The sequence below is a fragment of the Syngnathus scovelli genome, chromosome 10, assembly GCF_024217435.2.
Source record: "Syngnathus scovelli strain Florida chromosome 10, RoL_Ssco_1.2, whole genome shotgun sequence".
Taxonomy (NCBI): domain Eukaryota; kingdom Metazoa; phylum Chordata; class Actinopteri; order Syngnathiformes; family Syngnathidae; genus Syngnathus; species Syngnathus scovelli.
In genome coordinates, this window is record NC_090856.1 from 6642333 (window position 1) to 6669430 (window position 27098).

At 40.2% G+C, this 27098-nt stretch overlaps 1 protein-coding gene and 1 long non-coding RNA gene across 6 annotated transcripts in view; one reads left to right on the forward strand and one right to left on the reverse strand.

The window, feature by feature from the left end:
* Window positions 1-458: 458 nt before the first annotated feature.
* LOC125969915 (uncharacterized) lies at window positions 459-26682 on the reverse strand. 4 transcript variants are annotated; one of them, XR_011087547.1, is made up of 7 exons: window positions 26547-26638; window positions 15743-16315; window positions 15507-15624; window positions 15280-15424; window positions 14311-15152; window positions 12320-12424; window positions 459-891 (listed from the first exon to the last, which is right to left on the reverse strand). It is a non-coding gene; the product is annotated as an uncharacterized lncRNA (long non-coding RNA). The 4 variants fall into 4 exon arrangements; XR_007481834.2 differs by lacking the exon at window positions 459-891 and adding an exon at window positions 5914-6051; XR_011087548.1 differs by lacking the exon at window positions 459-891 and having other exon boundaries at window positions 11474-12424; window positions 15743-15845; window positions 26547-26682.
* Window positions 5851-27098, forward strand: part of fbn2b (fibrillin 2b) — a 40872-nt gene continuing 19624 nt past the window's right edge. For both annotated transcript variants that reach the window (XM_049721328.1, XM_049721337.1), the window contains exons 1-8: window positions 5851-6035; window positions 12168-12250; window positions 12343-12444; window positions 16759-16854; window positions 17027-17122; window positions 22272-22469; window positions 23379-23504; window positions 26523-26648. In XM_049721328.1, the coding sequence (XP_049577285.1) occupies window positions 5851-6035; window positions 12168-12250; window positions 12343-12444; window positions 16759-16854; window positions 17027-17122; window positions 22272-22469; window positions 23379-23504; window positions 26523-26648 (1012 nt within the window). The remainder of the gene's footprint in view (window positions 6036-12167; window positions 12251-12342; window positions 12445-16758; window positions 16855-17026; window positions 17123-22271; window positions 22470-23378; window positions 23505-26522; window positions 26649-27098) is intronic.

Consider the following 27098-nt stretch of genomic DNA (forward strand, 5'->3'; position numbering starts at 1 on the left):
GCATGACTCAAAATCGCAATGTGCTGACTTCATATCATGATGTTTAAATATTCCATGATTTTAGGATAAACTATTTATACAGGAAAAGCTTCCATGAAAAACAAATACATTGACTCCACCTTGTTAACCATGCTAAGACCCCGGAAATATAAAATGCATGATCACAAAATGGAAGACTTGTAAAAGAAATCACAATAAATCTCAGCGTGGAATGCTTCAAAAATCAAAGAAAAGGCGAAACCTTCATTTAATTGATTAACTGTACCCATGTCTGGCAACTCCTCGATTGCATGATGTGTCGTGACTTGGTGGTTGGAATGACGCTTTTGTGTTTAGTGGTTTGGGTGTGGGATCTCTGGGCCTTTTTGTTTTCTCACTATTCTTGGGTGGGTTTTCTTGTATACTCACGCCCCCCCCCCCCCCCCCCCCCCGCCACATTTCAAAACATGCACGATAGGTCAATTGAAGATTCTTTATTGTCCACAGATGTGAATTAGAGTATGAATGCTTATTTGTCTTTGGATTGGCTGGCAACCAGTCCAGGGGTGTACCATGCCTCTCACCTAAAATCACTTGGCAGGTGTCTCACGAAAAATAAACCGGATTAGGTTTAAGTACTTTGAAACAAACAGTAATCATCAATTCCCATTTGCATTCACTGATTTGCCTTTTTTTTTCACCTGCATGGTTTTTGGGCTAATGTGACCTACATATGCACTGGTTCACCCCACTGGGCAAGCAGTACAGTATGACTAATCCTGGTCATTAATCTTCTCCTGCTGAGAAACTTTGGTGGAAGTGAATTTGGCAGTAAGCTTTTATCCCTTGATGGGCCAAAAACATTCTGGAAATCTCCACAAGCCTCTGGTGGTCTCTCGCCTGTCAGCATGACTACAAAAATGCAACATGCAGTTAATAGTGTAAAAAAACAGATCGTTGTATATACTCAAAGACACATTTTACCACAAAATATGCAATAATTTAGGAATTCCCTGAAACAAAGCAATAGCCAATCAGGAAGTCACGTGGTGTTGCCAGGCACAAATGGAAAAATGTTTGCAGCGGAAAGTTTTTATAGCAAAATTCCAGGTTCTAAATATATAAACCTTTCTGCACATGGATACAGAAATGTATAAATCAGCCTTCTCAACAGCTTGACAGTCTGTGAATGTCAACCGAGTTTGTTTGAAATGGCACTGGTTTGACCCGGAGTAAAGAAAATACATATTGTATTTTTAAAAATAGCTCTTAAAATGTGACCGATGTGTTGGCTCTGTACGTTTTCCTTAGTTTTGGGAGTTTTTTTTGTCACCACAGCGACAAACACGCATCGTTGCCAATCCTCCTAAATTTGACAAGAGCCTTTATGGGCATCCATGAGAGCACATGATTTATTTACCCCCCACCAAAACTTTTCAATTATCTTATGACGTGGGCAACACCAACAAACAAGCTTCTTATTTTGTTCTCTCGGGCAACGTATCAACTATACAGTCTGCTGTGAGTACAAAAAAACAGCTCGCTTTTGTCAATGACTAGACATCACAACGCCCAAAACAAGTGTGACTAATACCATCTTTAATGGAATAACCCAATTAAAGCTGACAATAGCAACTTGTCTTGCTAGCACATGCTCAAGTTGCGTGTTTGCTCAACCTCTTCACTTGAATGCAATGGAAATAAAATTTCCATTTGACTCCAATAGGGGAAAAAAAAAAAACGTTGCCGCTTTTTGGTGGCTGAGGGAGACTTTACTCTCCGTCGACATATGGTGTGCCTGTGCGTGTGAGTGTTTACATACGTGTAAACAAATGTGTGTGCTGGGAAAAAGGGAGACAAGGGGGGGTCAAAGGGAGAACCTGGTAAAAGTATGCGCCTGATGTCAGTTTGAGTTCTACAAGAGCTTCTGCAACATGCCACAGTTGCTCTTCAAGGAATCTTGAAGGCCCATCCTGCTGTCTGTTGTCAAAACGTGTTCACTAGTTATGTACAGCTTTCAGAAAATCCACATATTATTTCATATCACGGTATTCTTTTGAGGGACCAATAAATGAACATTTATTATATACATATATACTATATACTATATATATATATTGATTTACGATCTTGGTTACAGATTGATTTCTTAAATTATCTAAAAAATGATTTGCTTATTTAATACCAATAATTTACCGTATTTTATGATAATCTCAATGTACGTTTCATCATCATTTGAATCACTTGATGGCAACCAAATCGACTACGTATTTACTGATTAACAACATGTGTCACGTTTCAAAGACAAACCTCAAGCACATCCTGACAATAAAACGTATCTCCGGAAATCTAATTGCACTGCTTTCCGCTTGTTGGATTTAGATCATACTGACTCCCGCTGAGACCAAATGTTTTATGGTTGTAATTACGTAACTTTCCTGACTTAATGCTGTTTTTTCTTTTTTTATTTATTGCGCCAACAACAAAAACATCCTTGCCCTTCTTGGGTTTGTCATAAGGCACTGGAGAAAATAATTAAACAAAAATGTATCACCATTACAGAATTTAGTGCCCCTTTATGTGCTTAACATCTTTGACTAAACTGACTTGCATTAAGAGAGACGTGATAGCGCAACACTTGTTAGTGGTTTTATCAAGATGTAAAGCTATGTTGAGGTGAGTAACTGGCTACGGATCTCCTTGTCAGTGGCTCAAAGATTCCCAGATGGATGGAAAATATTCCTCAAAATGATCTGTGGTCATATGAGCCGACTAAATTGAAGGCCACGGCAGATGTTGGAATTCATGTTCATCATCTAGAGACTCTTTGCGGTTTCTCTTTTACCTGTTGACATATGATTATATGAAACATCTGGGTGTTCTTTTAGCATAAGGGCAACCACAATAATAAACATATTGCTAAATCAGTACCTCCCTGAAGGCAAAATTGTATGACGTTGGATTGATCAAGTTGTTTTAGACAAATAGTGCTGACATCAGCGCTTTTAAGATGCGCTCAGCTGTCCCCACCAATTTACCGACCAGATGGTCTCTCCCCTTTCGGTGCTAACTTCCTATCAGCACTTGTGGCAACAAAGCACAAGGATGTGTCAATCACAAGGTCTGCATACTTGAGTTCATTTGGATTACAGAGTTGACCGTCCCCATCTCCTGCAAATAATGCAAATCTGCGTATAATTGTTGCCCAGCAATTTGTAAATCATCACAAATTAGTCTGATATTGACAAACCGTCAGCATTCTTGCTGCTTTCAGTGTACTTTCAAATGCACACAGTGTCACCATCTTGTGGCCAACAGTGAAATTACACCACAAGTTAATGCAACCCAAGACAGAATTGAATTAAAACAATCAATGACAGCAAGAGCCGCCAAATTGGAACCCAAAATAATCAACTAAGCACTTAATGTAAACTTCACCTGTAGATTTTTAACAAGCAAATATACTTTGTAAGTGGACCTCCTGTATAAACAGATATAGAACTGCTGCAATGTGAGCGTTTAAACTAACATTTTCTCTGCCTTGGAGTATATTTATGCACTGTCAAAGCCAGATCGAACTCCATTATGACCCCCTTCACCTTCTTTTGTTGATAAAGTGTGCTCTTTTTCCACAAGCAGATGTGAATGCAAATGCATCTTATCACATGTGTAGGGTCCTGTTGCCCCGGAGGAGGGATGATAGTGACGTTTGAGCGCTGCTGGCCTCTGTTAGAACAACTCCAGGAGTCTTCTTGAGGAATGTGGGTTTGTCCTGTAGACCGTTACTACCCCCCCTCACCCCCTCCTTTTTTTAAACTCCCCTCCCCTTATCCCAATCGGGGCAATTCCTTAACTTTTCTCCTCTATTTTCCCCCCACTCACAAGCCTACAGTAGTTGAATATTCCATCCTTGGTGCGCATATATTCCTGCCTCTTAATTCCAACAGCGGGCTGCTCGACGCAAGGCACTCCAATTGTTCCAAGGTATTGCGAGCATGCTTAATAATAGTCTCATGACAAGAGTGTAATGTGACTTATTCAATGACTTCGAGCGGGTGACTATTGTTAGAGACCCAGTGTGCGTTTCACGGCAGATTAACTCGTTCACGGAGGAGATGCGGCAAATTGGTGCAAAAGTTTGGCATCGTTTTTCATTGCCTTGTGCGTATTTAGAAAAAAATACTATGTCGTTTTCGCTTGATTCTTGACGCTTTAGTATTTGTGGCACTTTTGGTTCACGTCACGTTTAATGAAGCGCGCAGAGGCTGATGCGTTTATTTCCATTCATAAAGTTTCTGCGAGGACCCACTGCTGCAGCTTTGTGGTGTGAAATATACTGTATGCATCCGACTTGGGCATGAAAAATTATAGTTTTGATTTTTATACGGTTGCATATTCTTAGTTAGGGATTGTTTGTTTGGAAAAAAAATTGGTGAGGAACAGATTCACTTTTTGTATTTGTTTTTTTCACTCCAGCAAATATTCTTAATTTGGAGCATACTAAATCTTTCATTATTTTTGGCATGATGCATGAAAAGGCAGCACAGTGGACAAGTGGTTAGCACTTTTGCCTCACAGTTGTGAACTTTTATGTTCGAATCTCAGTGTAGCGTCTGCATGCTCTTCGATGGTCTGACTTCTACTAATAATATAAAAAACATGATTGTTAGTTTCATTGATGATTTTTAATCTAGATTATATTGTTGTAAATGTGAAAGATTGTTCGTCTATGTGTGCTCTGACATTGGCTTGCGACCAGTCCTAGGTATACCTAGCATCTTGCCCCAAATCAGCTGAGATATGCTGCAGCTATGTTTTGGTTTGGTTTTAGTCTCTTGTTCTGCTTAAGCACTTTTGCAGATTTTGTCACGCTGGTATGGATTTAAAATATATAACAAAACGCTTGACCCAGTTTTATTTCGATGTTATGTGCTCTGATCAGCCGCTATGTACTATAATGGATCAAGCACAAGAATCTTTTGTGCCGCCATGCTGCCCGACTCACTTATTACAAGGAGCTCATTTTACCTCAGTGGAAAAGTAGTACAATGCAGCGACACACACACACACGCACACACACATACTGATTGGCACGCATTCTTTCATCACAGCCAAATATTGTCATGTCATCATCTTTGACTGCTCATCATTCTCACAAAAACATTTTTTTTTTTCCTCAAGTGTGTCAGATATCTTTGTCCAGTCTTATTTACACTGTGTATCCTGTGGTTGGTAGAGTCTGACCAGGGCCCCACAGTTCTTTCTTCAAACTGTGGTCTATAATGAGGTGGTGAAGAGAAAATAAACCTCAAGGCTGTCCAATCCAGTCGGAACATGGGATGGGTGTTTTTCAACTGTAACGTACCCCCAAAAAATCACAAATGGAAAGTCGATATAGCTCTTGTATGAGGTCAGCTCATACAAAATGGAATGATTCGAAATATTGCCGCTTATCTCAATTACATAATGAACATAATCGGTATAGGGCGAGTAATTTGTCCTCAACTATTGAATGGTCTGACATATACTATTTTTTGAGGAACAAAGTTTAGGTCAGCGGTGGTTTTTAGCTTAAGCCCAACAACTCTTTGGCGCCCTCTATGCGGTCGAAATGGGCCAAGTAATTAATAATAAAACACAAAGTATGTCAATGTGGGAGACATGCTGAATAAATGTCTGTTTTCTGTTTTTCTTAACTTTTATCTCAATTCTGTTTTCTTTACAGTCCTGACTTTGGAGTGCACACCAGGACTTGGTCTGGATCCAGGTCTAGATTGTTCTACTCAGCCTGGGTTCAAACAGTGACCGCAGAGTCTGAGAAGGAATCGTAAAAGGCTTGTGTTTCATTCGGAGGGATCGCCGGCCGGACCAATGGGATCAGGGAAGCTGGCCCAGGTGCTACTGGGATGGGTGGCGCTGTGCCTTGCGCCAGTCCAGGTGGCGTACGGTCAGACTGCCAATGGGAATGGACCGGTCCAGGCTAGCCGCTTCACGGCCACCACGGACCAGAGAGAAGCTCAACGGGTTCGACGCCGTGGCCAGGAGACACTGAGAGGGTAGGCACAATTTTGTCTGTTTGGAGATGCAAGTTGCACCATTAGATAGGTGTGTGATGACATCACCACAACAGTGACAATTTTAACACAATGGGGTGTGGCCAATGATTCTCAGCTTGTCACTATTTCTTAAAACTCAAATTCTGACTTAAATAGCCATTGTAAAGCCATTTTTTTGTTTCACTACGGTAATGTGGAACATTCTCTTAAAACAGCTTCATTAGCAGAAGAATGGAAAAGTGCATCCACTCCAGTTTCGCATACTTGAGACCTTTGTGGAACCATTGTATCTGGTGAGGCTTAAACCCATAAATGACTTTATACCCCCTCTGATTTCCTGGCAGCGCCCTTTCAACTGCTGCGCTTTCTGGTGAGAGGCCAGACCGCCTTATATCAAATTATGCTTGTGGAATACTAGTGCATTGTCCCCCCCCCACACACACACAAACAGCACATGTTTGACCTTAACAAGCTGCCTGGCGTGCTGAACTCACCACGTGTATTTACAGCAAATTGACATTTCATGGGAAAAGATCGGGGAAAAGCAGCCTTCTATACATCCCATGTGGTGATGATGATGATGATCTGACCCAGATTCTCATGTGTAATGCTTATAAGATGAAAAAAGTGGGTGGGCAAGCATTGACCTACATTTTTTTCTATATTTCTCTTGGCTGTACCATGTACTTGTATGTATGCATGTTTTCAAACTCTATTTGATTGTCAGTGTAATGAACCTAAAAGGTCATATGAGCTCTCGACCCCCACCACGCCGTCATATTCAAACTCTTACTTTGTGGAGCGGGGCAATACTATATTTTGCTACTACACATCGAAGAGAAAAAAAAAAAAAAACAAGGCATGTTTTGTTGGGCCCCGTTGTCAAAATCGGTTATTCCAATCATGGCATATGGTTGCCCTTGTGCTAAGCAAGTCAGAGGAAATGAGGTAGTCCTATTACTCGAAGGACCAATAAAAAGGGACGATTGTTTCACCGACGATGAACCGACCTAGGAACTAGGATTGACATATTGCTTGTTTAATATTTCTCAAACGGGAATGCTGTAAGAAAGTATAAATGAGTGTGTTTGAAATGGCTGACTTTGTTTTGAACTGTTCATCACCTGGGTTATGTTTCTTGAAAATATCTCAACATTTTATTGGTTAACATTTGAAGGGGTATTCTAGTACCCAAATCTAATATATGACATTACAAAGGAATAATCTGTTTGTCTATTGAGTGATTAGAAACAAAGGGAAGCGATTGTGCAATTTCATATTAATCAAATCAAATGTTTTTTTTAAGAGAACAATGAGAACAATCAAAGGCTGAGGAATTTTCCGATACAAAACGTGAACATGTGGAGACTTAGCAGTGATTGGGATGAAAGTCTCCTGCAAGGATTTTTTTTTGTTTTTTTTTAATGTGCTGAATGAATTAACTGCAGATATTTCCCAGGAATAAAAAGTCTACAATGTACCCCCACAAAGTTTTTTTGGGACATGAAATTCAACTGTTAATTTTAATGTTAGCTGGCATCTATAACCTGCAGACTTTTTACTTTCCCCAGGAGCTGAAGTTACGAGAGCTGGCCAAAGCAAATACATGTCTATTTTATTTTCCATTACAGTTTGGCTGAAAACTATTTTTTAATAATTTAAAATGTGAAGTGTGAGCTACATTTTGAGAAAATTTGACAAAGTATTGGCACACCTGGTTTTAATAGCTGAAGGAAATGACATTCTATATTCTAGGACATTTAAATGTGTGGATTTTTTTTTTTTTTTGTGTCCATTCATCCAAAAGAACATTTGTGAAGTCAACGGTTGTTCTGTTATGTTTGAGTCAGGATTCACTTTTATGCACTTTGCAAAACTGTCCCACAAAAATTAGGATCCAAGATTTCTGAGCCAAAGTTTTTTTATCCTTCCACTGTTTCTGTAACCAATTTTTTTTTCCATGTTTGGGGAACTTTGAACAGCGTGGTAGGGAAAACTAGTGAAGATCAGCGATTCAGCTCAAAGTGTAACGATATGTGATACATTCAAGACCCTGCAATGCATCCAAATGCGTTGCACCATTCACAACTAACTGTCAGTAACTGTGCGTGTGGCGGATAGAGGGTGGTTAGCGTAATGATGGCCATTATGCCGGCCTTGGGCTAACGTGCAGTGTTTATTTGCTGGCGAGAATTCTATATCCACAAATCTGTCCCTGGTATGGCCGCTAGTGCTGATGCTGACTAGTTGTGACTCACAAGCTTCCCACAACACACTGCTGTTTGGTATCAGTCCGTTCAGCTTTGTATCTGATCAGACTTTTGGCTTGCTGCCTTGAAGGCTTTAATTGAAGTAAGATTTTTGCTTGTGGGAAAGGCTGAACATGTTTAAAAGTTGAATGCTGCCTCGCATGCATCGTAAAAAACAACAACGGATCGTTTATAATGTCAAGGAAAGATTTCATATATTTTATTGTTAAATTAGTGATGATGGTAAATAGGGCTGATTGAAGCCATTAAATCCGAGCAGAACCATTGCAGACTGTGGATGGAATCTTAAACGATGGCGCAAACCTTAAAGACTCCAATTACACCGAAAAACTGGCCACGGAAATTGAGTATGCCTGAAACAACACGCTGAGGTTTTTTTGTTGCCATTTTTTTGGCTCCATTATCCAATCAGGCCTTGCTAAGTTTTCTCACTATCATCTTTCTATCTATTTACTGGTTTGGTTCAGACATTTCCAATTGGCCAGTCACATTCTGATAATGTCCCTTATGTTTTTCTACGTTTGAAACGTGGTTGCCAGGCAGCACATTTGTATCCCCTGCAGAGTCAAATAAAGTTTCCCTGCTGGGGTCGGCTCCTGATTGAGTCAGCGTCAGCACAACGGTGTGCAGTAAATGTTTTATAATTTTTTTTTTTGTCAACAATTAATTCACAATCTGTCTCTTGTAATAAAACATGCCAAACAAAACCGGTTACTCGCATCAGTGAGATTAAATGATGATAATTATTATAATAACAGGATATGTTATTTGCTGCTTAGAGAAATTCTATATCCATAAAATCATCACATAACCTTGAAAGTTCTGGCTCAGACTGCTCAATATCAAAAAGCCGGAACGAGAACTCCATGCTGATGTCCCATAGTTAGAACAGTGATGTCACCGCACATGTGAAAAGAATAAACTCACGTCTGGAATACACACGGTAGCTATTTCTTGATCAATATTACACATAGCGAAGGATTTACAGCTTTACCGCAATTACCTTCAACGTAGACCAAAAAAGCTCATAAAAAAAGTGCCACATTTTCTCTTTAAAACTCAGTTTTTATGCTAGCGACGCAAAATTCCACTTCACACTTGGCAACCATCTTGTAAACTCAACCCAGCTTTACCAAACCTTGCCGAAGGGAGACGATTTGAAAACTAGTCCAATTAGGGTTGGGCCTAATTGGAGTCTTATTTTTTTACTTCTTAGATTTTTTTATACATTTCTCAAACCTCCTCACAAGTCTTGCTTGAGGCAGCTATACTTGCTCCAAATACCAGACTGATGACTTTTGATCTTTGACCCTAACAGACACAGTCTACACAAGCACCTGACCTAAACTTCTGCTCTTCTTTGTTTTCATGGAAACTGTCTGTGCTCATTCTCCATGTAGGCCCTTTCATTGCCGGTCGAACGAACGGGCTGCTCTTAACTACTTTAATCTTTGACCCTTTGGATTCCTGCATGAGTTGACCGACCCTCAGGCTGTGTTGACGTTGCACTTTCTAATTCTGTAACAGTTTGCTGGAAACTCACAGGAACTTCATCGGTGCTTCACGAGACCAGAGAACGATGGTTGTTGAAGATCAGAACCAGTCGACGTTTACAACCAGAACAGCAATCAGTGGACCATAAAATAAAGGACTCTTTTTTTTTTTTGCTAGATCGTCCATATTGTCACGAGCAAAACATTCTGCAATCAGCAGTTTGCATAATGAGGCAGTTGGTAAATGTTTATTAGTGAGCACTTCATTGCTGAGATAATCCATCCACCTCTCAGATGTGGCATTCTGAGATGCTGATTCGGCAACATAAATATTGCATAGGTGCAATAAAAGACCACCCTGTGTTCGAGTTGCCTTTTATTGTTGCCAGCCTCAAGCGCACCTCTGCAAAAATCATGCTGTCTGATCAGCATCGTAATAATCCACACGTAGCTTGTCTCGGCAAAAGAGAGCCGCTCAGCTTAAGTTTATTCGAATTAGTGTTCCGTGCGTCATCAACGCTTCCCATTTTCTCTTGGATGAGGTGGCGGCCATTTTCTTTTTATTACCATTAACGGCAGTTAACGAGCGATTTACGGGCCTGGAGGCAGCTGCAAAGGTCACAACGTGGACGCACAAGAGCTAATCTCCTTTAGATTGAGCCCTGAGAACAGTGGGACATTTCAATATTGAGGAAACCCCCTGGTGGTTTGAAGTTTTTTTCTTCATGTCTGTCTTTCATTCTGTTAGACTGGAGTCGGTCGGCTAAAGCTCTTGAGAGAGCAGGCGCTGACCTACAGGAAAGACTTGGATCGAGGGGCAGAGGAAGAATAACAAACGTGAACACCTCAGGCTCAGCCGCATATAATCCGTCATATATTAACATCCTCCTTGCCTAACTGTAACAGTGGAAGAGTTTCAGCACTCTGCTGAAACCAGAGGAGGGATGAAATCAGCCGCTCATTAAGCGGTGGAATGCATTGCTGAGGTATTTTTGAACCCTAACAGAATGTTTAGTTTGTGCCCCAGAAAGTTGACCCATCACCAAGACTCTGCCCTGGCCTCTCCTTTCCCTATCTTAGTTTTCCACTCCTCCTGCGGCTTCCTCCTCTTCTCAACATTAACTTGTTTTGCTTTCCCTCCCTCTTATCCCCTGTTCCTTTTCCTTTCCCACCGTCATGTCCTACCCCCAGCCCGATCCGTGTCGCTGTGTAGGTCTTCACACTTTCTTATTGGTAATCTTAATTTTAATTTTAGTCTTCACACTTTCGTACGGTTTTAATTTCAATTTTAATTTTGATGTTAATTTTAATTAATTGGTCATTTTAATTTTAGTTTTGCTAATTTTACTGAAGAATTCATAGATTCTAAGGTTCTCCTTTTTACCGCGATGTAAATTCTTCTTCTGGACCGTCCATCTGTTTGTCCTACCACAATTTCCCACCTGTCATTGTCACATCGTTTCACATATAAGTGGAACTTGAGAAGCACATTTGGACTTGATACGGAGAAAAAAACTTTAAGATTTAGCAGACCCTTTCCGAATATTAAAGGTCGGGTTTTCGAAAGTTTTCTGTGGAAGGAGAATAAGCAAATTGATTCATTTATCCTACACAATGTGATTTATTTATCTATCATCTCAGCTCCCAAATCATAAATAAAACAGCTTAAATGAGCTTGGAAAGAGTCATAGAAGCGTTTATTTTTTATTGTTGAAAAAGAAAGAACTTCAACCTCACTCCTCACCACCATTTTCACAATAAACACAAATGGTCAGTTTAGATGAAGTAACTTGTAAAAACTCAGCCAAACGCTCTAAAAGTCATTGTGATGATGTCACCACTATTGACTTTAGCTCTATATAAATATTTGCAAGATACGCTTTTATAGGGATGATGTTAACAGACAGGAAAGGTTTCAATCTAAACTGTATTACTAGAAATGTACACATTATCCGTCACATGCTTCACAAAACACGACTGCACATATCATTAGTACAACCACACTGCCGGAATCTTTTCAGATTGCTACGCTGCATTTACTTCTGTATTCCGACTGGAATTGGGTTTTAAAGTTGATGCATGAGGGAGATTTTTATGATATGTATGATAAAGAGTCCTCCTCTTATTGGTTTGTAAAGCCTCAATGTGTGTGTGTGAGTAATGTCAGTCATTTGCAAATGCGGTTTAGCTGTTTCCTGAGAGGAAAGCTTGTGGCCGAGACCAATCAAACGCTCCATAGGCTACGATGACTGTTACATCTGTCAATTGAGCACATTCAGATTGAATTTTTTTTTTTTGTTTGGCTAGTCCAATCAATTGTTTCAAGGATTCTCTCAAAATATGCCTTTTTTTTTATTTTTGTGTTTCAGACCAAACGTTTGTGGTTCTCGTTTCCATTCATACTGCTGCCCTGGGTGGAAAACTCTGCCAGGCGGGAATCAGTGCATTGTCCGTAAGTTCCACGAGAAGAAAATAACATTTCTATTTTGCTGCTTTGCTTAAAAGTTTCAAAAAGACTCACCCTTTGTCTTTTTGACCCAATAGCAATTTGCAGGAACTCCTGCGGGGATGGCTTCTGTTCCAGACCCAACATGTGCACCTGTTCAAACGGGCAGCTCTCTTCCAGCTGTGGAGCAGGAGGAGGAGGTGAGTTGACCTCCCACTTATCACAAAAACACTAAGAAACACCAGCCCGTGAAAAGTACACCAATCAGATGATTCTTACCCTCCCTAATTGAATTCAGTGTTTGGTATTTTCCAACATGTGAGCCAAATGCATTCTGGGATTTTTATTTATCTTTTACCGTAATGGCCCAAATATAAGACAACCCTGATTATAAGACGACCCCCTCTTTTTCATGACTCAACTTTGAAAAAAGACTTTTTGAACACAAAATTTAATGTTTCTACAGAAAATAATTACAGTACATCTGAAACAAATGATTATAACAATATATTTAAGAGAAAAAGCATGTTATTTTGCCTAATTCAAATCATGCAAAAACTGTCCATCACATATCTGAACATTGAAATATGTAAACTAAAGTACAATCACATTTGTAAATGAATGGCTTCTGGTTTTTCCATTTTCTGTTATCTTTCTTACTGCTATTTTTTAATTTTTCTTCTTCGTGCTACTGCTATTTTTATTTTCATTCTTCGTGACTGGGGTTCGCTTTGGCCTGGGGAGTTAAGTTCAGAATTCGTTTTAAAGATATCTGACGCCATCTTGCGTTGTGAATGGGTATAATGTCTAGACTTATTTCAATGCAAAAAAAACCCCACCGTCTTATATTCGGGCCAATACGGTATTCCGTTTTAGAAACGAATTTTCCCAGGATTTTTATTCATGCAATTCAAACCGACCCAGCTACTTATACAATAAGACTCTTTTTAACCCTAGATTTTATTTCCCACTGGACACATTGCTCCTATCGTGTGAGTCTCTCGCCAGCACTTCAGTTGATCAATTCCAGTTGCGGAGTAGATGTATGTGGTGAGCTACGTACATGGAGTCAAAATAGTCTTAAGGGAATTAATTCAGGATTCAAGTCATAGTGAAATGAGAAGGGTGTTAGCAAATACTTTAACTCGTGTGGATGCGTGCAATGTGTTCAGCCTCGCTGCTTTAGTAGGCCAAAATCAGCTCATCAGTCATTCCTGGCCTCTTGCCAGACACACACATGCTTACATTCCGTGTCAAACACGCAAACGCCCAACATGGATGTGCGTTGAATCTTATATTACGTTAATTCAAAAAAAAAAAAAAAAAAAAGCTAGCTGGAAACACACACAATGAGTTGGAAAGTAAAGGTGATGTCCCCTGAAGAGGAAGGCCGTGGAGGATGGGGTGGGGGTAACCTCTGACCTGTACAGCAGGATGCGCACTGATCTCTTTGCAGCGTCAGTGCTTTTGGCAAGCGCTATGAAGTCATGTTCCAGAATTGGTCAAAGGGCGCAGAAAGATAAATGAAAGCTTAGAAGAGCTTCACTGAACTGTCACTCACTCATAGTGAGTCCTCGCGGTGCCTGCGCTGTGATTTATGGAGCCATTTTATTGGCATTGCGGCGAGCCAAGGGGAAAATACAGAGATGTCGGTACGATGGGAGCCAATTGAATTTGTCTGTGGTCGTGGTCTGTGTAGCATGGTCATATTATCTTATCAAGCAGTTTGAATGATACTTAGTGGTCAAGCTAAAGACAATGTTAGCCAATTTGTCCAGAGGAACATTTGTGGATTGAGAGAAGGCCCAGGATCACTATCAAAAGTGTGGCCAAATCTCTTCCTAAAAGTTTTAACATTAAAATAGCTATTTGCATTTATTATGGCTTACATACTGGTACCAATTACTGCCAATGGTGTATTTTTTATATGGGCTGAGTGCAACCAGGGATCATCATGATAATGTCATGAAATGAGTGGAGCAGGGCGACCAAATGCAGCTTGGACCAGCGTTTATTGAAAGGAAGGGAAGTGGGCAAACAAAGACATAGACGGGACAGAGACTCACAGCCAGCAGACAGGCAAATAGAAGTCCAGAATCTGACCGTGAGCCTCCACGCAAGACTGGGGGGAAACTGGACGAGCAGAACAGGAACAGCAGGCGCAGGCACAGACGGGAGACAACAGTAGACACCGACAAGGAGAAACACACGGGCAGGGCTTAAATAAATGATACAATAAGATGGAGCAGGTGACAGACATTACGGTAATGTAGGGGTGTTGCCGTCCGAGCGAAAGACAACACTGTCAACACAAATAAAAAAAACACAAAAAGCAGTTTTGGAAACAGTCAGCAAGACTAATTTGTCTTAGTATGATGACAAAAAAACCCCGAAACAATTAGCATTTTGACAACATTCATCTTAAAGTACCGATGAACAGTATACAATCTAAAAATGTATTCTGCCTCGTCACCAGTTTCTGTGTGCTGTGCTAATCAAAGTGCAAAACAGCAATAAAGCTAGTTTTCCATCACACAGACACACGCACACACACACACACACGAAGTTGACTTCCTGTGTTTCGCAGCCTCTCGTAAAAAGCACCCAGATGTGAGCAGCTGAGCGACAACGCTTGCTCGAAGACAGAGGTGCATTGTGGTGCTCCACAGCAAAGACCTTAACACGTATGCACATCCCCCAACAGCCCCTTGCTGTGCACGTGCAACTTTCCAAGCACACGGGGTCATTGGGGTGAACCGCCTCACTCCTTCTCTCTCTCAACCTGCAAAAGATGCAAAGGCACGAGGAGGAGGAGGTGCAAAGTTAGCCAGTGAGATCATCTTCTCTTGTCGCCAAATGGGCTTGTTTGCTTCTTCCCGCTCCTCTTTGTACTCCTCCCTTCCAGCTCCTATGACAACAAAAACATGACACATGCGCCAGCTCTCTCAGACGCCATCTCGCAAGTCATGTTTATATTGGAAAAAAAGATCAGTTCCACATCCTGGTAAAGATCGAGACTGGGTCTTAGATCTTACCCAACACTTAGCAGTTGGCGCACATCAGAACAATTTTCCACACAATTTGTTATCTCTTCGTGCCATCATGTTTCATGTTGCACATCTTGGCCTGAGATAAGTCAATAGACCTTGGACATCAATGCCTTCAACATGGCTGGTGTTCCTACCATGAGAGGAAAACCTGACTTAGTCTCCCTTGAGATGAGCTGAACCGCAAAAAAGAAAAAGACAATTGCACACTCAACTAAAAAGGCAGCCAGCCCCAGTCTGACGCTGTTTGCTTTAATTTATCGCCTTGTTGTCACGAGACACAAACCAGACCGAAGAAGCTTTTGCCAAGTGTTTTGCACGTGAGGGCTCTTCCTAAAAAAATAAATACAAGAAGTCCTGAGAGCTTTGTTGACAGGGAATCACACCTTTTCTTACAAGCTTTAGCATATTTGGTTTCAGTCTGGTCCGACGAGTGGATGGCTTGCAATACCTGGACTTGGCAGACTCTTTGCGGAAGATCTCATTAAACCAAGGAGGGGTGGGGTGATGTCGGCTGGAGATGCCCGGCCACTTCCCTTCTGCTGCTGCAAGGCCTCGGCAAGCCAGAAATGTTGAAGCAAGAGACATAAACAGATGGTGGGAAAAAAAGACGATACATGTGGAGAGAGAAAGAGGAAATTAATGTTGAACTTGCGATTAGGATTTTGAAAGCATGAGGGTGACTGCTGGAATGTGGAGAAAGAAAGGAAAGCAAACATGTGAGGACTAAAGGACAACCGGCTGTCATCCAGTTAAGCCAACATAAAAGGCGGAAGGTAGCATTGAAGAGAATGAATTTTTTTAAAGTTTAGCATAGTAGGGATCATCAACATTTTTGAAATTCAGCAGTGCTTCTTTGGTAATGATCAATATCAATGCCTTCTCCCATTTTTTTTTTTAACTACACAAGTCATCCTCCCTCCTGGTGTAAATTCCTTAGTAACTGCTGGATGCAGTAGGATCTTCTTATTGCTGACTTCTGGTCTGCTTGGTAGAATGTAGCCCGAAGGCATCCATGTTTTCCCTGTTAAAGAAAAAAAAAACTCTTCATGTGAATTAGAAACAGTGTAACTATAATGTTAAATGATACTAAGAAAAGAAAAATACATCGGCTGCAGAAATTGCAGAAAGAAACTGTTTCATTCTGGATTTCTTGAGACCCCCCCGCCCCCCTTCCCGAATTCTTGACATACCATTTGAGTTCAGAGGGTTCATTGAACAATTTTATACCTGGAGGGATACAATAGCTTATCATACAATTAACCCATTTCTTTTGTCATAATTTAAAAATATTTTAAAATATATTTTTCATATTTATACGATATTTTTTTTTTATGCAAAACCTTCATTGGGTAATTTACCATTTTTTTTGGGAGGGTTTAAAAACATGACTGACTCACAAAATGTTCACTTAGTTGAAAAGAATATGCTTTCATCATACAATTTTTTTTCTATTTCCTTTTACAGTTCAGTCATGCAATGTCAGGTGCATGAACGGAGGCAGTTGTGCTGAGGATTCCTGCAGCTGCCCGAAAGGCTTCACGGGCAACCACTGTGGTCAACGTGAGTATAAAGACAAACGATCTACATTTACACTCACTGTCCATAATATTAGGAACCCCTGCACATCTAATTTGATGGGTTTTTTATTCTTTATTATGAAACCTGCTCAATAGAATATTAGAGTATACTGCTCAGTGAGTCATATAATGACAAGTCTATATTCTTTTTAAAGCTGTGTGTGAAAATGGCTGCCAAAATGGTGGACGCTGCATCGGCCCCAACAGATGTGCCTGTGTGTATGGATTCACCGGCCCTGGGTGCGAGAGAGGTGAGTCGGGAGCGTGATCACCCAAAAAAATTTAGCTCATAAGTCAATTTATTTTTCATTTTATTTATTGAATATTTGTTGTATTTATTTTCTACTTTGTGAAGAAAAATGACAGCAATAAATAAAAAAAAATAGATTTAATGGAAGTGCGTAAAAAAATCTCACAAGAAATAATTGTTGAATGTTAAAGAATTGGAAATGAATGAATGAATACATTTGTATAATAATATTTGAAAAGACTTCGGTAAACACGTGTTTACTTTTGTTTTTGTAAACAGACTCCAGGGAAAAAAACTTTGACATCAAGTGCTTAACAGGGAGTAATAGCTGGAAGAGACACCAAGCACTTAGAAGCTTTTATGTCCTTTTTTTTCCTTCCCAAATCAGTTCAAGACTTTAAAGTGGTCATGTGTAGTGGACTTATCAGCCTAGATTTATTCTAGAAATGATGACTTCAGTGCCTGGTTAGCATTCTGAGGCAGATGACTTCATGTGGCGCAAACAGACAGAGGCTGTTTGTCTCCTGCGCTTTGAGTGGAAGCATGTGGCTGCAAGTGATGGAGGGAGAGGGAGGGATGGATGGATGGAGTCTTTCGCGACATGAAAGGCAACAGGAGTGGGAACCCGTGAGATGTTTCAGCATTTTCGGTCGGAAGGGCTGGGCAGTCATCCTCAAGTAGATTGTGGGAAGATTTTATTGTGCAAAAGTCAACCGCTAACTTGGGTTGCTTTAATTACCCTTTTCGTAATAGTCATTTTGAGATTCATAAAAAGAGTGCAGGATTTAGGAGTGGTTCCGTTCCATTTAGCTTTAAGAGAATCCCGCTATTGCCTTTTTAGCCAATCCAAGTTTTCGTGATGGAGCCATTACTAAAGTCTTGGTTTAGTCACAGATATTTTCATTCATTGTCTTTCTGCCGTGACCAAAAGGTGTTCTCCTCTTCCATCTTTTCTTTCTTCCTTTTTGCACACATCTATGTGTAAATTCTTCCACACAGCCAGACGTTTGTTTTAGTTAGCTCCCCTCGCCATTTGCCCTCCTTTTCGCTTGTCCTGTTTCGTTTATTGTGTTTCCACCAACTTGTGTTACCACTTCATCATGTCTACCTTTTGTGTCTTTGGCATTCCACTTTTTTCACCCCCCCCGTGAAACAGCATGGTTGTGTTTTCTTGCAAAACACATTTAGGGAGTTGAGTATATTGGAAGGAGCCTTAAAGACATCTGGCAAAAAATAATTCTGCCCCTTCCCACAGGACTGACTGCGTAGTGCTCGTGGACATTTCCTGATGTAAGGAAGGGGAGAAAAGAAGGAAGGAGGGAGGAAGGGAAGGAAGAGAGGCACAAATAAAAATGGCCTCCCCAGCTGTGTCCACAAAACTGAGTGGAAGCAAGCACCCTTCATATTGGAGGGCAACATTGTAAAGTCTTTGCTTGTGTGTTTTTGGTGCCCAAAAGTCCCACTGAAAGAATTGGACTTTTACGACCGACTCCCCATTACTCTCATTGATGCATGTAAGGTAAACACAAAATTGGGTATATCAACAAAATCGACGAGAACCAAAACAAAAGCAATGCTAATTTCCCCGTTAAAGGGTTTTCCAAATATTTTGCATCACTTCTGGGCTATCACTCAAATTATGAGATCTTAATGGGATTTTATTTCACATCTCTACCTATTTATTTCCAGGGACTCAATTTTAAACGACATGAATGTACAATTGTCGCAAAAAAAAAAAAAAGAAGCTGCACTCACAAGGAAAACCGAATAAATCACATTCTGTCAACTTTCATCGCTTTAGACAAGTCATAAAACACAATGTCATATAAAATACCATTCTCTCGTAAAGTTTGATTCAATACAAGTATAAAATTCTCACCAAATGTGTGTGACTAATGTGGGAACGGTAAATTTGTCGATTTGTAGATACTTTTCCTGAAAGAGCTGTTTTGGAGACGCTCAGGGAAAATGTAAGCATATTTAAATATTTTCTTTGTAAGGTGAGTTTTAGAGCTCAGAGTTTCAATATGTGACAACTGTGAATAGCCTTGAACATGCCTCAGAGATTTTTTTCATCATTTACATGGCGTATATAAAACTGCACTATGATGTGATACCAATTGCTGTTATCCATCAAAGAAAATGACAATAACCAAACATTTACAGAAGTCATGGCGATGGAATGTCTAGGCTAAATATCTAATTAATTCCAATCAAATGTAAAATGAGGCAGTTTTCTCAAAAAGAAAACACACTGAATAATGGACGCTTGCCTGTTATCAATAGTGTTGCCATGTTTATGTTCCTTGACTTGGTGCCATTGTGAGGGCACGTTAAAAATAAAATAAACGTCAAAGCAGAGATGGATATTTTTTTCCCTGCACAATAGCTCCATTTACAGACACAATGCCATTTCTTGTTTCAAAGTACAGTATACAATGCGAACATTGACTAGATGAAAGGGCCGATTAGCGTTTGTGTTGATCCATGTTTCCTGTTTGAGTTCAGTGCACCGTTGACGGCTTCTCTCATCTGAGCTTCACTTTAGCACACAACATTACACTTCATGTAAGCAACGGAGATCGTTCAGGCCTGTTTATAATGGCCGTGATAAGACCCAGAAACCGTGTTGTGGTTGGAAGAAATATACAAAAGACACACATATGCAAATACATGTGCACATTGGAGTTGTTTGTCAGTGGGAAGAAACAAAATGATGCAATCAGATTGCAAGATGTGGGACACACACATATGCACAAAACAGGCGTGTTACATTACATTTGGGCTAAAATCAAATTACCAGCTGTACAAAGTCTCCGGTTTGAAATCCATCTGACTTATTGACCTTTCTTTGCCACGTCTGTATGAATGATAATGCCTTCATTACAATTCAATTCATCAATTTTTTTTTAGTTTTGTATCATTACAATTCACCTCTCGGGAGTTTTAGAAATGTCTCTGGCATTATTAATGAGTCTGATATGGACATTTTCCCCTCTTTTTCTCTCACTGCTTCTCTTTTTCTTCCTCCAACTGCTTGGGTCAGTGCCCTAGTCAGTCTTTACGATCCCACAACTGGACAGCATTGCTGGGAAAGTGCTGCTCAAGATTTTAGTTCCAGACAGAATGATTTTTTTCTCACTTCAACCTTGAGATAGTTTTATCTTGCTTTGCGCCAACATCCATCAAAACATTCGAGCCACTGGCTTTCGCAAGCACGCACATCTTCTGGATGTATGTAAAAGATCATATCAGATTAATATCACCAGCTATGACTGGTTGGCTAATTCAGCCAAAGTAATCTAGGTCAAAGTTCACCAATATAGCAACAGCTGCCTGAAGCAAACTTTGGGGTTGTTTAGAAATGGCATTTTGTGAGAAAGTGTTAAATAAAAACCTCATGGATGTTCGAAACTGATGAGAGAAAGTCTGGAGAGTATTTTAGACTAACAAAACGCAAACGAGACAAAATTGCTTCCCCATGTTGGATTTCTCTCATGTCCTGAAATGCCTGAGCTCATTCTTCTAAGCGTCCGCTGAATTAACATACGTCCAGATGGGATTGCGATGCGCTTCATAAATGTGTCCCTGACCTACCACGCTAACATATAAGGCACAAACTTGCTTCTTTTCTTCACTTTTTCATCATTTTATTCCACTAATAACTGAGGAGACAAGTGGCTTAGTTTAAAAGAAGGAGTGGTTGGAAATGTCCTTGAGCAAGTTATTAAACACTGATGTCATCAATGGTGAGATTCTGAGACAACTCAAGGTTTAGTTTCTTTTTTATCCCCTTGGCTTCATTACGATGATATTATTGTCATCTGATGTTTAGCTATTATCTGTTACCAATTAGCATATTTGGCTTTCAGTGTATGAATCTACCAGTGAAAATAGTCCCCCTGTTATTTTCTATGAACAAACCCACTTTCAAAATAATACCATGGTTGGGGGTCTCAAATAAAATAGCTATTTTCTAAAGCTAATTGCAGTCTGTGATTTTCTGCTTTGCATGCCCTTGGACCAGGATAACCATTAAAGAACATGGATAAATGGCTTACATTAATATCAGTGAATAATTTTTAAATGAAATCCTACTAAAGCCTTGTAACAACAAGCACAATGGAATAAAAAAGCTTTGGGAAGATTAAATAGAGGCCAATGGGAAAGGCAGGAATTCCCAAAGTGGACTAAATCAAGACAGGTGGATGAAAAATAAAACATTGCAGGAGCCATGTTCACTTTGACCTACTTTTCTTTTCTTTCTGTACGTTTCTCACATATGTGACCACTTTTCATGTAGCACCAGGAGCTGCTACGGGCAATCAGTGTGTTGACTCCAACAGGACGCCACGCTGATTTATCGCTTCATCTCATTCTGTGGGTCACACCGGAGTAGTAGTTTGACTAGCCAAACTGCCGACCGTGCAGTCTCGCTTTGCTATCTACTGTGTCAAAGCAGTTGTTTTAAAATGTAGGTTGTGTTTTATCTGGCTGCCCGGTTGCAATTTTTTCCTTTCAAGGGTTTAAAAATGGTTTGCGTCTGAGATCACTTTGTCTTAATGCACTTTATCTCCACTGTTGATGTTGTCGTCTGACTCGTCTTCCTGTCGGACAGATACGCACGCACACGTGTCTGACATTTGTCGAATGGAGCGTGTGAGTGTGTTGTCATGACTCGAATGAACTCAATTGCCCCATTGTGACATTTAAATGGCTGGACATCATGCGGCCACGGTGACAGGTTGTTGTTATTTAAATAGATGCGACCACTGTTCGATTCTAGATTGGAAACGACGATGGAATGTTATTTAGCCACGCGTGACAGTGGCTAACTGGTCTTAATCTACCAGCGCCAATATTGTTCTTGTTAAATCTTGGTGAAAGCCGCTACTTGTAAATGCTTCTATTTTTATGTCCGCACCTGATCCGAAGTAGTTTAAAACAATAAAAGTGAGAATTAGTTTCAACTTCAATGAGTCATTCGATTGAAACCATGCTGTGATGCTCTGCCAAATATCAATGACTCAAACTCGTAAAATAATCCTCTTTTGCAGAACCAGATGTGGTCAGCGGACTGACTCAGAGTGTTATCATGATTCAATCGAATGTCCCCGATTAACCGACTGGTTCTGCTCTCGCCACAACAGATTACAGGACAGGGCCGTGTTTCACGCAGGTGAAAAACCAGTTGTGTCAAGGCCAGCTCAGCGGAATCGTGTGCACCAAGACACTTTGCTGCGCCACCATTGGCCGAGCCTGGGGACACCCGTGCGAGCAGTGCCCCGCCCAGCCGCACCCGTGCAGACGAGGCTTCATCCCCAACATCCGCACCGGAGCCTGCCAAGGTCAGATGTTCCTTACATTACTCATTATGTGTCATCACCTCCACTTAATGCCCAGCAGCATCTCCAGGGTATTGTCAACAAGTCGGAGGCCCGTTTAATTGTGTTCAGCAGGCTGGATGCGTAAATCTTGGGAAACGTACAATCTGTCCGTTATTATAGTTATTGTAACCATAGATATTTTCAACATTGAGGTTTTGACTCAAGGTTGGAAATCTAATGTCTCATAGAGATCATCAGACGGGAATCAAATTTTAGAACGACTCAGCCCGCCCAGAATTACACACAAACTTTGGCAAAATCTTGCTGTAGGTTAAACAGATCCGTATTTATTGCCCCCTAATACATATGCTGAAGTCACCAAATCAGCAGAGCCTTGAGTGACTTCTTGCTGGAACTTCTACAAAGTGCACGTGACCATGAATCCAAATGTGGTGTTGGCGGCTGGCTCCATGCTTACTTTGTGTCTCGCACAGAAGAGCAGACAGCGTTGTGTTCAAGTGGAGCAGAGGTTGAATGTGTTCAGGAGATTGAAAACAGTCTCTCCACTACACGTGCCCTTTTTGGATTCTGAAGAACATCGAGGGGGAAATAAATCAGTTTTATGAAAAACGTGTATGTGTGCCGTTACACTCATTTCCCAAGGAGCCCGCCTACTGACATATCAGCAATACTGGGAAAATGTGACTCACTTTGAATTCTGGGAAAACTAACTTTACATTTATTAAAACTATTTCCTGCTCAAACGAGCTCATCTCGCTGGAAGCTACGGCTCATTGTGCTAACACTTCGATTGCAAAATCTTTTAATAAGCCATTAAAAAGTCTGACAAAATGGCCACCTGAATCACATTCTGGATGTGTTTGAAAGTTTAGCCTTGTTCTGACTAGTTTTGATCTTGTTTGCTGGTAGATGTGGACGAGTGTCAAGCTATACCAGGTCTTTGTGCTGGAGGTAACTGCATCAACACGGTGGGATCCTATGAGTGCAAATGTCCCGCTGGCCACCGTCAAAGTGAAAAGAGCCACAAATGTGAAGGTAAGTCGAGCCTTTATAGCAGGGATGTCAAACTCATTTTTTGTTGCGGGCCACATCGTAGTTATGCTTTTCCTCGTGGGGCCATTACTGAATATCTTATGTATATTATCACAGAAAAAGTTTTCTAATTTAATTTCACAGTGGAGTTTTAAATTTTTTCTTTGCAATATCTCATTCGAAGATCTTTTTTAATTTCTCTATTTTTACAAGAAACATTGAGTTGACACATGAGTTGCCTTTGAGGGCCACATAAAATAATTTGGCGGGCCGGATCCGGCCCCCGGGCCTTGAGTTTGACACCTCTGCTTTATAGGATCACTTTTATAATTGGGAATGTTTAATCAAATGTTTCTTTCTGCATGGCAAATTGAAAATTATCAACACATTTAAAAATATGAATAATATGATTGTTAGCATATCTGGTTCATAGTTCTGAGGTTGCCAATTGGAATCTCAGATCCAGCCTACCTGTGTGGAATTTGCGGCTTCTCTCCGGCTTTCTCCCACATAAAAAAAAGTGTCTTATACTGTATGAAATACAGTAGTTGTCAAATTCTTAATAAAATAATAAAAATAAAATAATAATAATAAAAAATAAAAAGAAAAGAAAAGAAAATTAAAATGTGACAGGCACTACCAGGATCTTTATGATCTGAGTAGAAATAATCAGCATGAGTCCTTCGAGGTCAAATCATCACATTTCTGCTTTTCTTAGCACAAGCTGAGAGCCTGACTGAGGTTTTGAGGCAATTTAGATAAAGTGCAGTTAAGATGTAAGATGTGGGTGTCTGATTGTTTTTGGCTCAACATGGCACCTGGTTTTTATGGTCTGCTTTTACTTGAGTCTGTTCTTTTTGGAAAACTTGCCCTTCCATTTTCCCCGCCGTAAGTACAGTCTTTTGGCTGCCAACCAGCTGTTGCTTTCCCAACAAAGGAACACTTTCGGAATGTTTAAGTTACACACTCCCGTCACTCTCAGATTCCTTACTGCCTAGGTATTTAGATTAGATGAATCGAGGCGTAATGGTTAAATAAAGGTTTTCGCTTACATGCTTTACTTACATTTGTACATACATACACATTACACCTACAGCAGGGGTGTCAAACTCATTTTTTTTCGCGGGCCACATTGGAGTCATAGCTTCTTTCGGACGGCCATTATGACTGTCAACCCAAATAAATGTATGAGCACCTTATATTATATACAATAAAAGCTACAAAACAAACTGAGAAATAACTCATTTTCAAATCAGATGAGTAAAAACTGGTCAAATATATATAAAAAAAAAGATATTATTAAAAGTGAAGATAATTTGCAATTCTAGTAATGACACACGAATTTGATGCACAATTTGTCTTCACGGGCCACATAAAATGATGTGGCGGGCCGTATCTGCCCCCCGGCCTTGAGTTTGACACCTGTGATTTAGTGGCTAACAGTTTCCAATCTTCAAAGTTCTAAAATGTTTTTTTTTTTTAGACAGTTTGTGAGGTGAATAGAGCAGGAAAAATAGTTACTGGTACTCAAGTAAGAGTTATACGGCATTGAAACTACTCTGGCATGTCCCTCTTGCTTTACACAGTTGGACAAAATCACGCTGGGAAAAAAAAAAGCCTTATCTTAAAGTTTCTCACAAATTTCGAAGCATTCAATCGTCTTAAATGTTGCAGTGTGATGAGGAGTCTCGTTCATGCTTTGGTGGTTTAATTCATTATTTAGGTTTACTTTGGCACTTTTCCCCACTTTTGTAGATTACAGTAAATAGTCCTTGCAAAATGCACCGACGGGAAAGCACATACAGACGCAGGCCATATGAACCGCACGGGCACTTAAGCTGTAATTATGCCCCACAGCGCTACAGTAATTGCACATGCATATAAATAAGTGGCACACATCATAAAAATCTGATACAGCGTGGAACTTCACTTTGGGCTTCCCCCTCACGAGAACTCTTCAAATCCAAGCCCAAGTGAATAACAGTCATTTAATGTGGTGTCATAAAGCATAGCGCACATAGGTGGGCCCCCTTTGGTACTCTCAGAGGTCATTGCCATTTCATTTGGGGTTTATTGAGTTCTTCTCTCCCGCTATATAGAACATAATTGAATTAGCAGCTGTATATTGGAAGAGGCTTGTGTTTGCAGCTCTAATCCCTCTTGAAGAATAAAGACATAATTGCTTGGATGATATCATGCACTGATTGTTGACTTGAATAAGTGAGTGATTATTTGGTTCTGCTGAGCAATATGGAAATGTGGTGTGGAATGAGTCGAATTGTCCTGAATGGAATTAATTCTGCCTTTATGAAGATTAAGATGATAGTCTGGATTAATGCTGTCTCAGACATGTCACTATAAAATGTTTTCCATTCCAATCTCTGTTCGTCTTATCCTGACGAGGGTATCTCAACTGATTTTAGGCGAGAAGCGAGGTACACCCAGAATTACAGGACACATATAGACAAGTAACAATTCACCCTACGGATAATTTAGAATTTTCAGGTATGTGTTTTGGAATGTGGGAGGGGCCCAAAGTAGTGAGAAAAAAAAAAACATGCATGATATGGGAAGAAGATGCAAACTCCACACGGGGAAGGCCGCAGCCTAAATTTAAACTCAGCTCAAAAGTGTGTGTAAGATTCGCTGACTAGTCAGGTGCAGTTTTATTATTTAATAGAAATTAAAACAAAATTATTAAAATTTTATTTGAATTTTTTCATACTCTGTGCTTATCCCACTATTATTTTATTTTTGAATTGGTTGTTTAAATTAAATTAAATTAAATTAAATTGATTGTTAAATTTAAATACTGTCATGTTGTTTGAATTAATGTGACAAATGTGATTTTTTTGTATGAGCAAATTCTTTTATTCTCAAGTGGTTATAATTGACAATCCAAAGTATTATCCTTTTAGCCTATCAATTTGCTAACTATGCTATTAGGCCCTAACAGCATATTTTTTTTTTTTTTTAGCATTTTTGGAAAACAAAAGAAATTCACTCCACAATATATTTCAGACATTGACGAATGCAGCACCATACCTGGCGTGTGCGATGGAGGCGAGTGCACCAACACGGCTGGAAGTTACGTGTGCACCTGCCCACGAGGATACATGTCCAGCACAGATGGTTCCAGATGCGTGGGTGAGTGTCACCAGATGCCCGCGCAACATTCCCGTTGGATCATTGGCTGGCGCATCCGAACGGGCATGCCATGAGTCAGCCTGGCCTGCGGACAAACACACTTTGGCTTCCACAGCATTCATTTACACATGGTGGGACAGAGATACACAGCATACCTCACTGATGCGCCCCATCAAACATTACCAGGTGTTAATGTATTCTTAAAGTCTATCATAGCAAACATAACCAGGTGTTAACTTCAGAACATTAAGTCCAGGTTGGAAAATACTTCATGCGTGTCATGTACTGCAAAAGCTGGGAACACGAGAACAGAAAATGTTTATTTACAAGCCTCCCTATTTTTATCCAGATCCTGATCAAAATGATATATTGACTTAGTGTTTTATCGATACAGACATATATCTAATGTAGGAGCTTTAAGCTATCAGATTTAAACCAATTAGAGTGAAA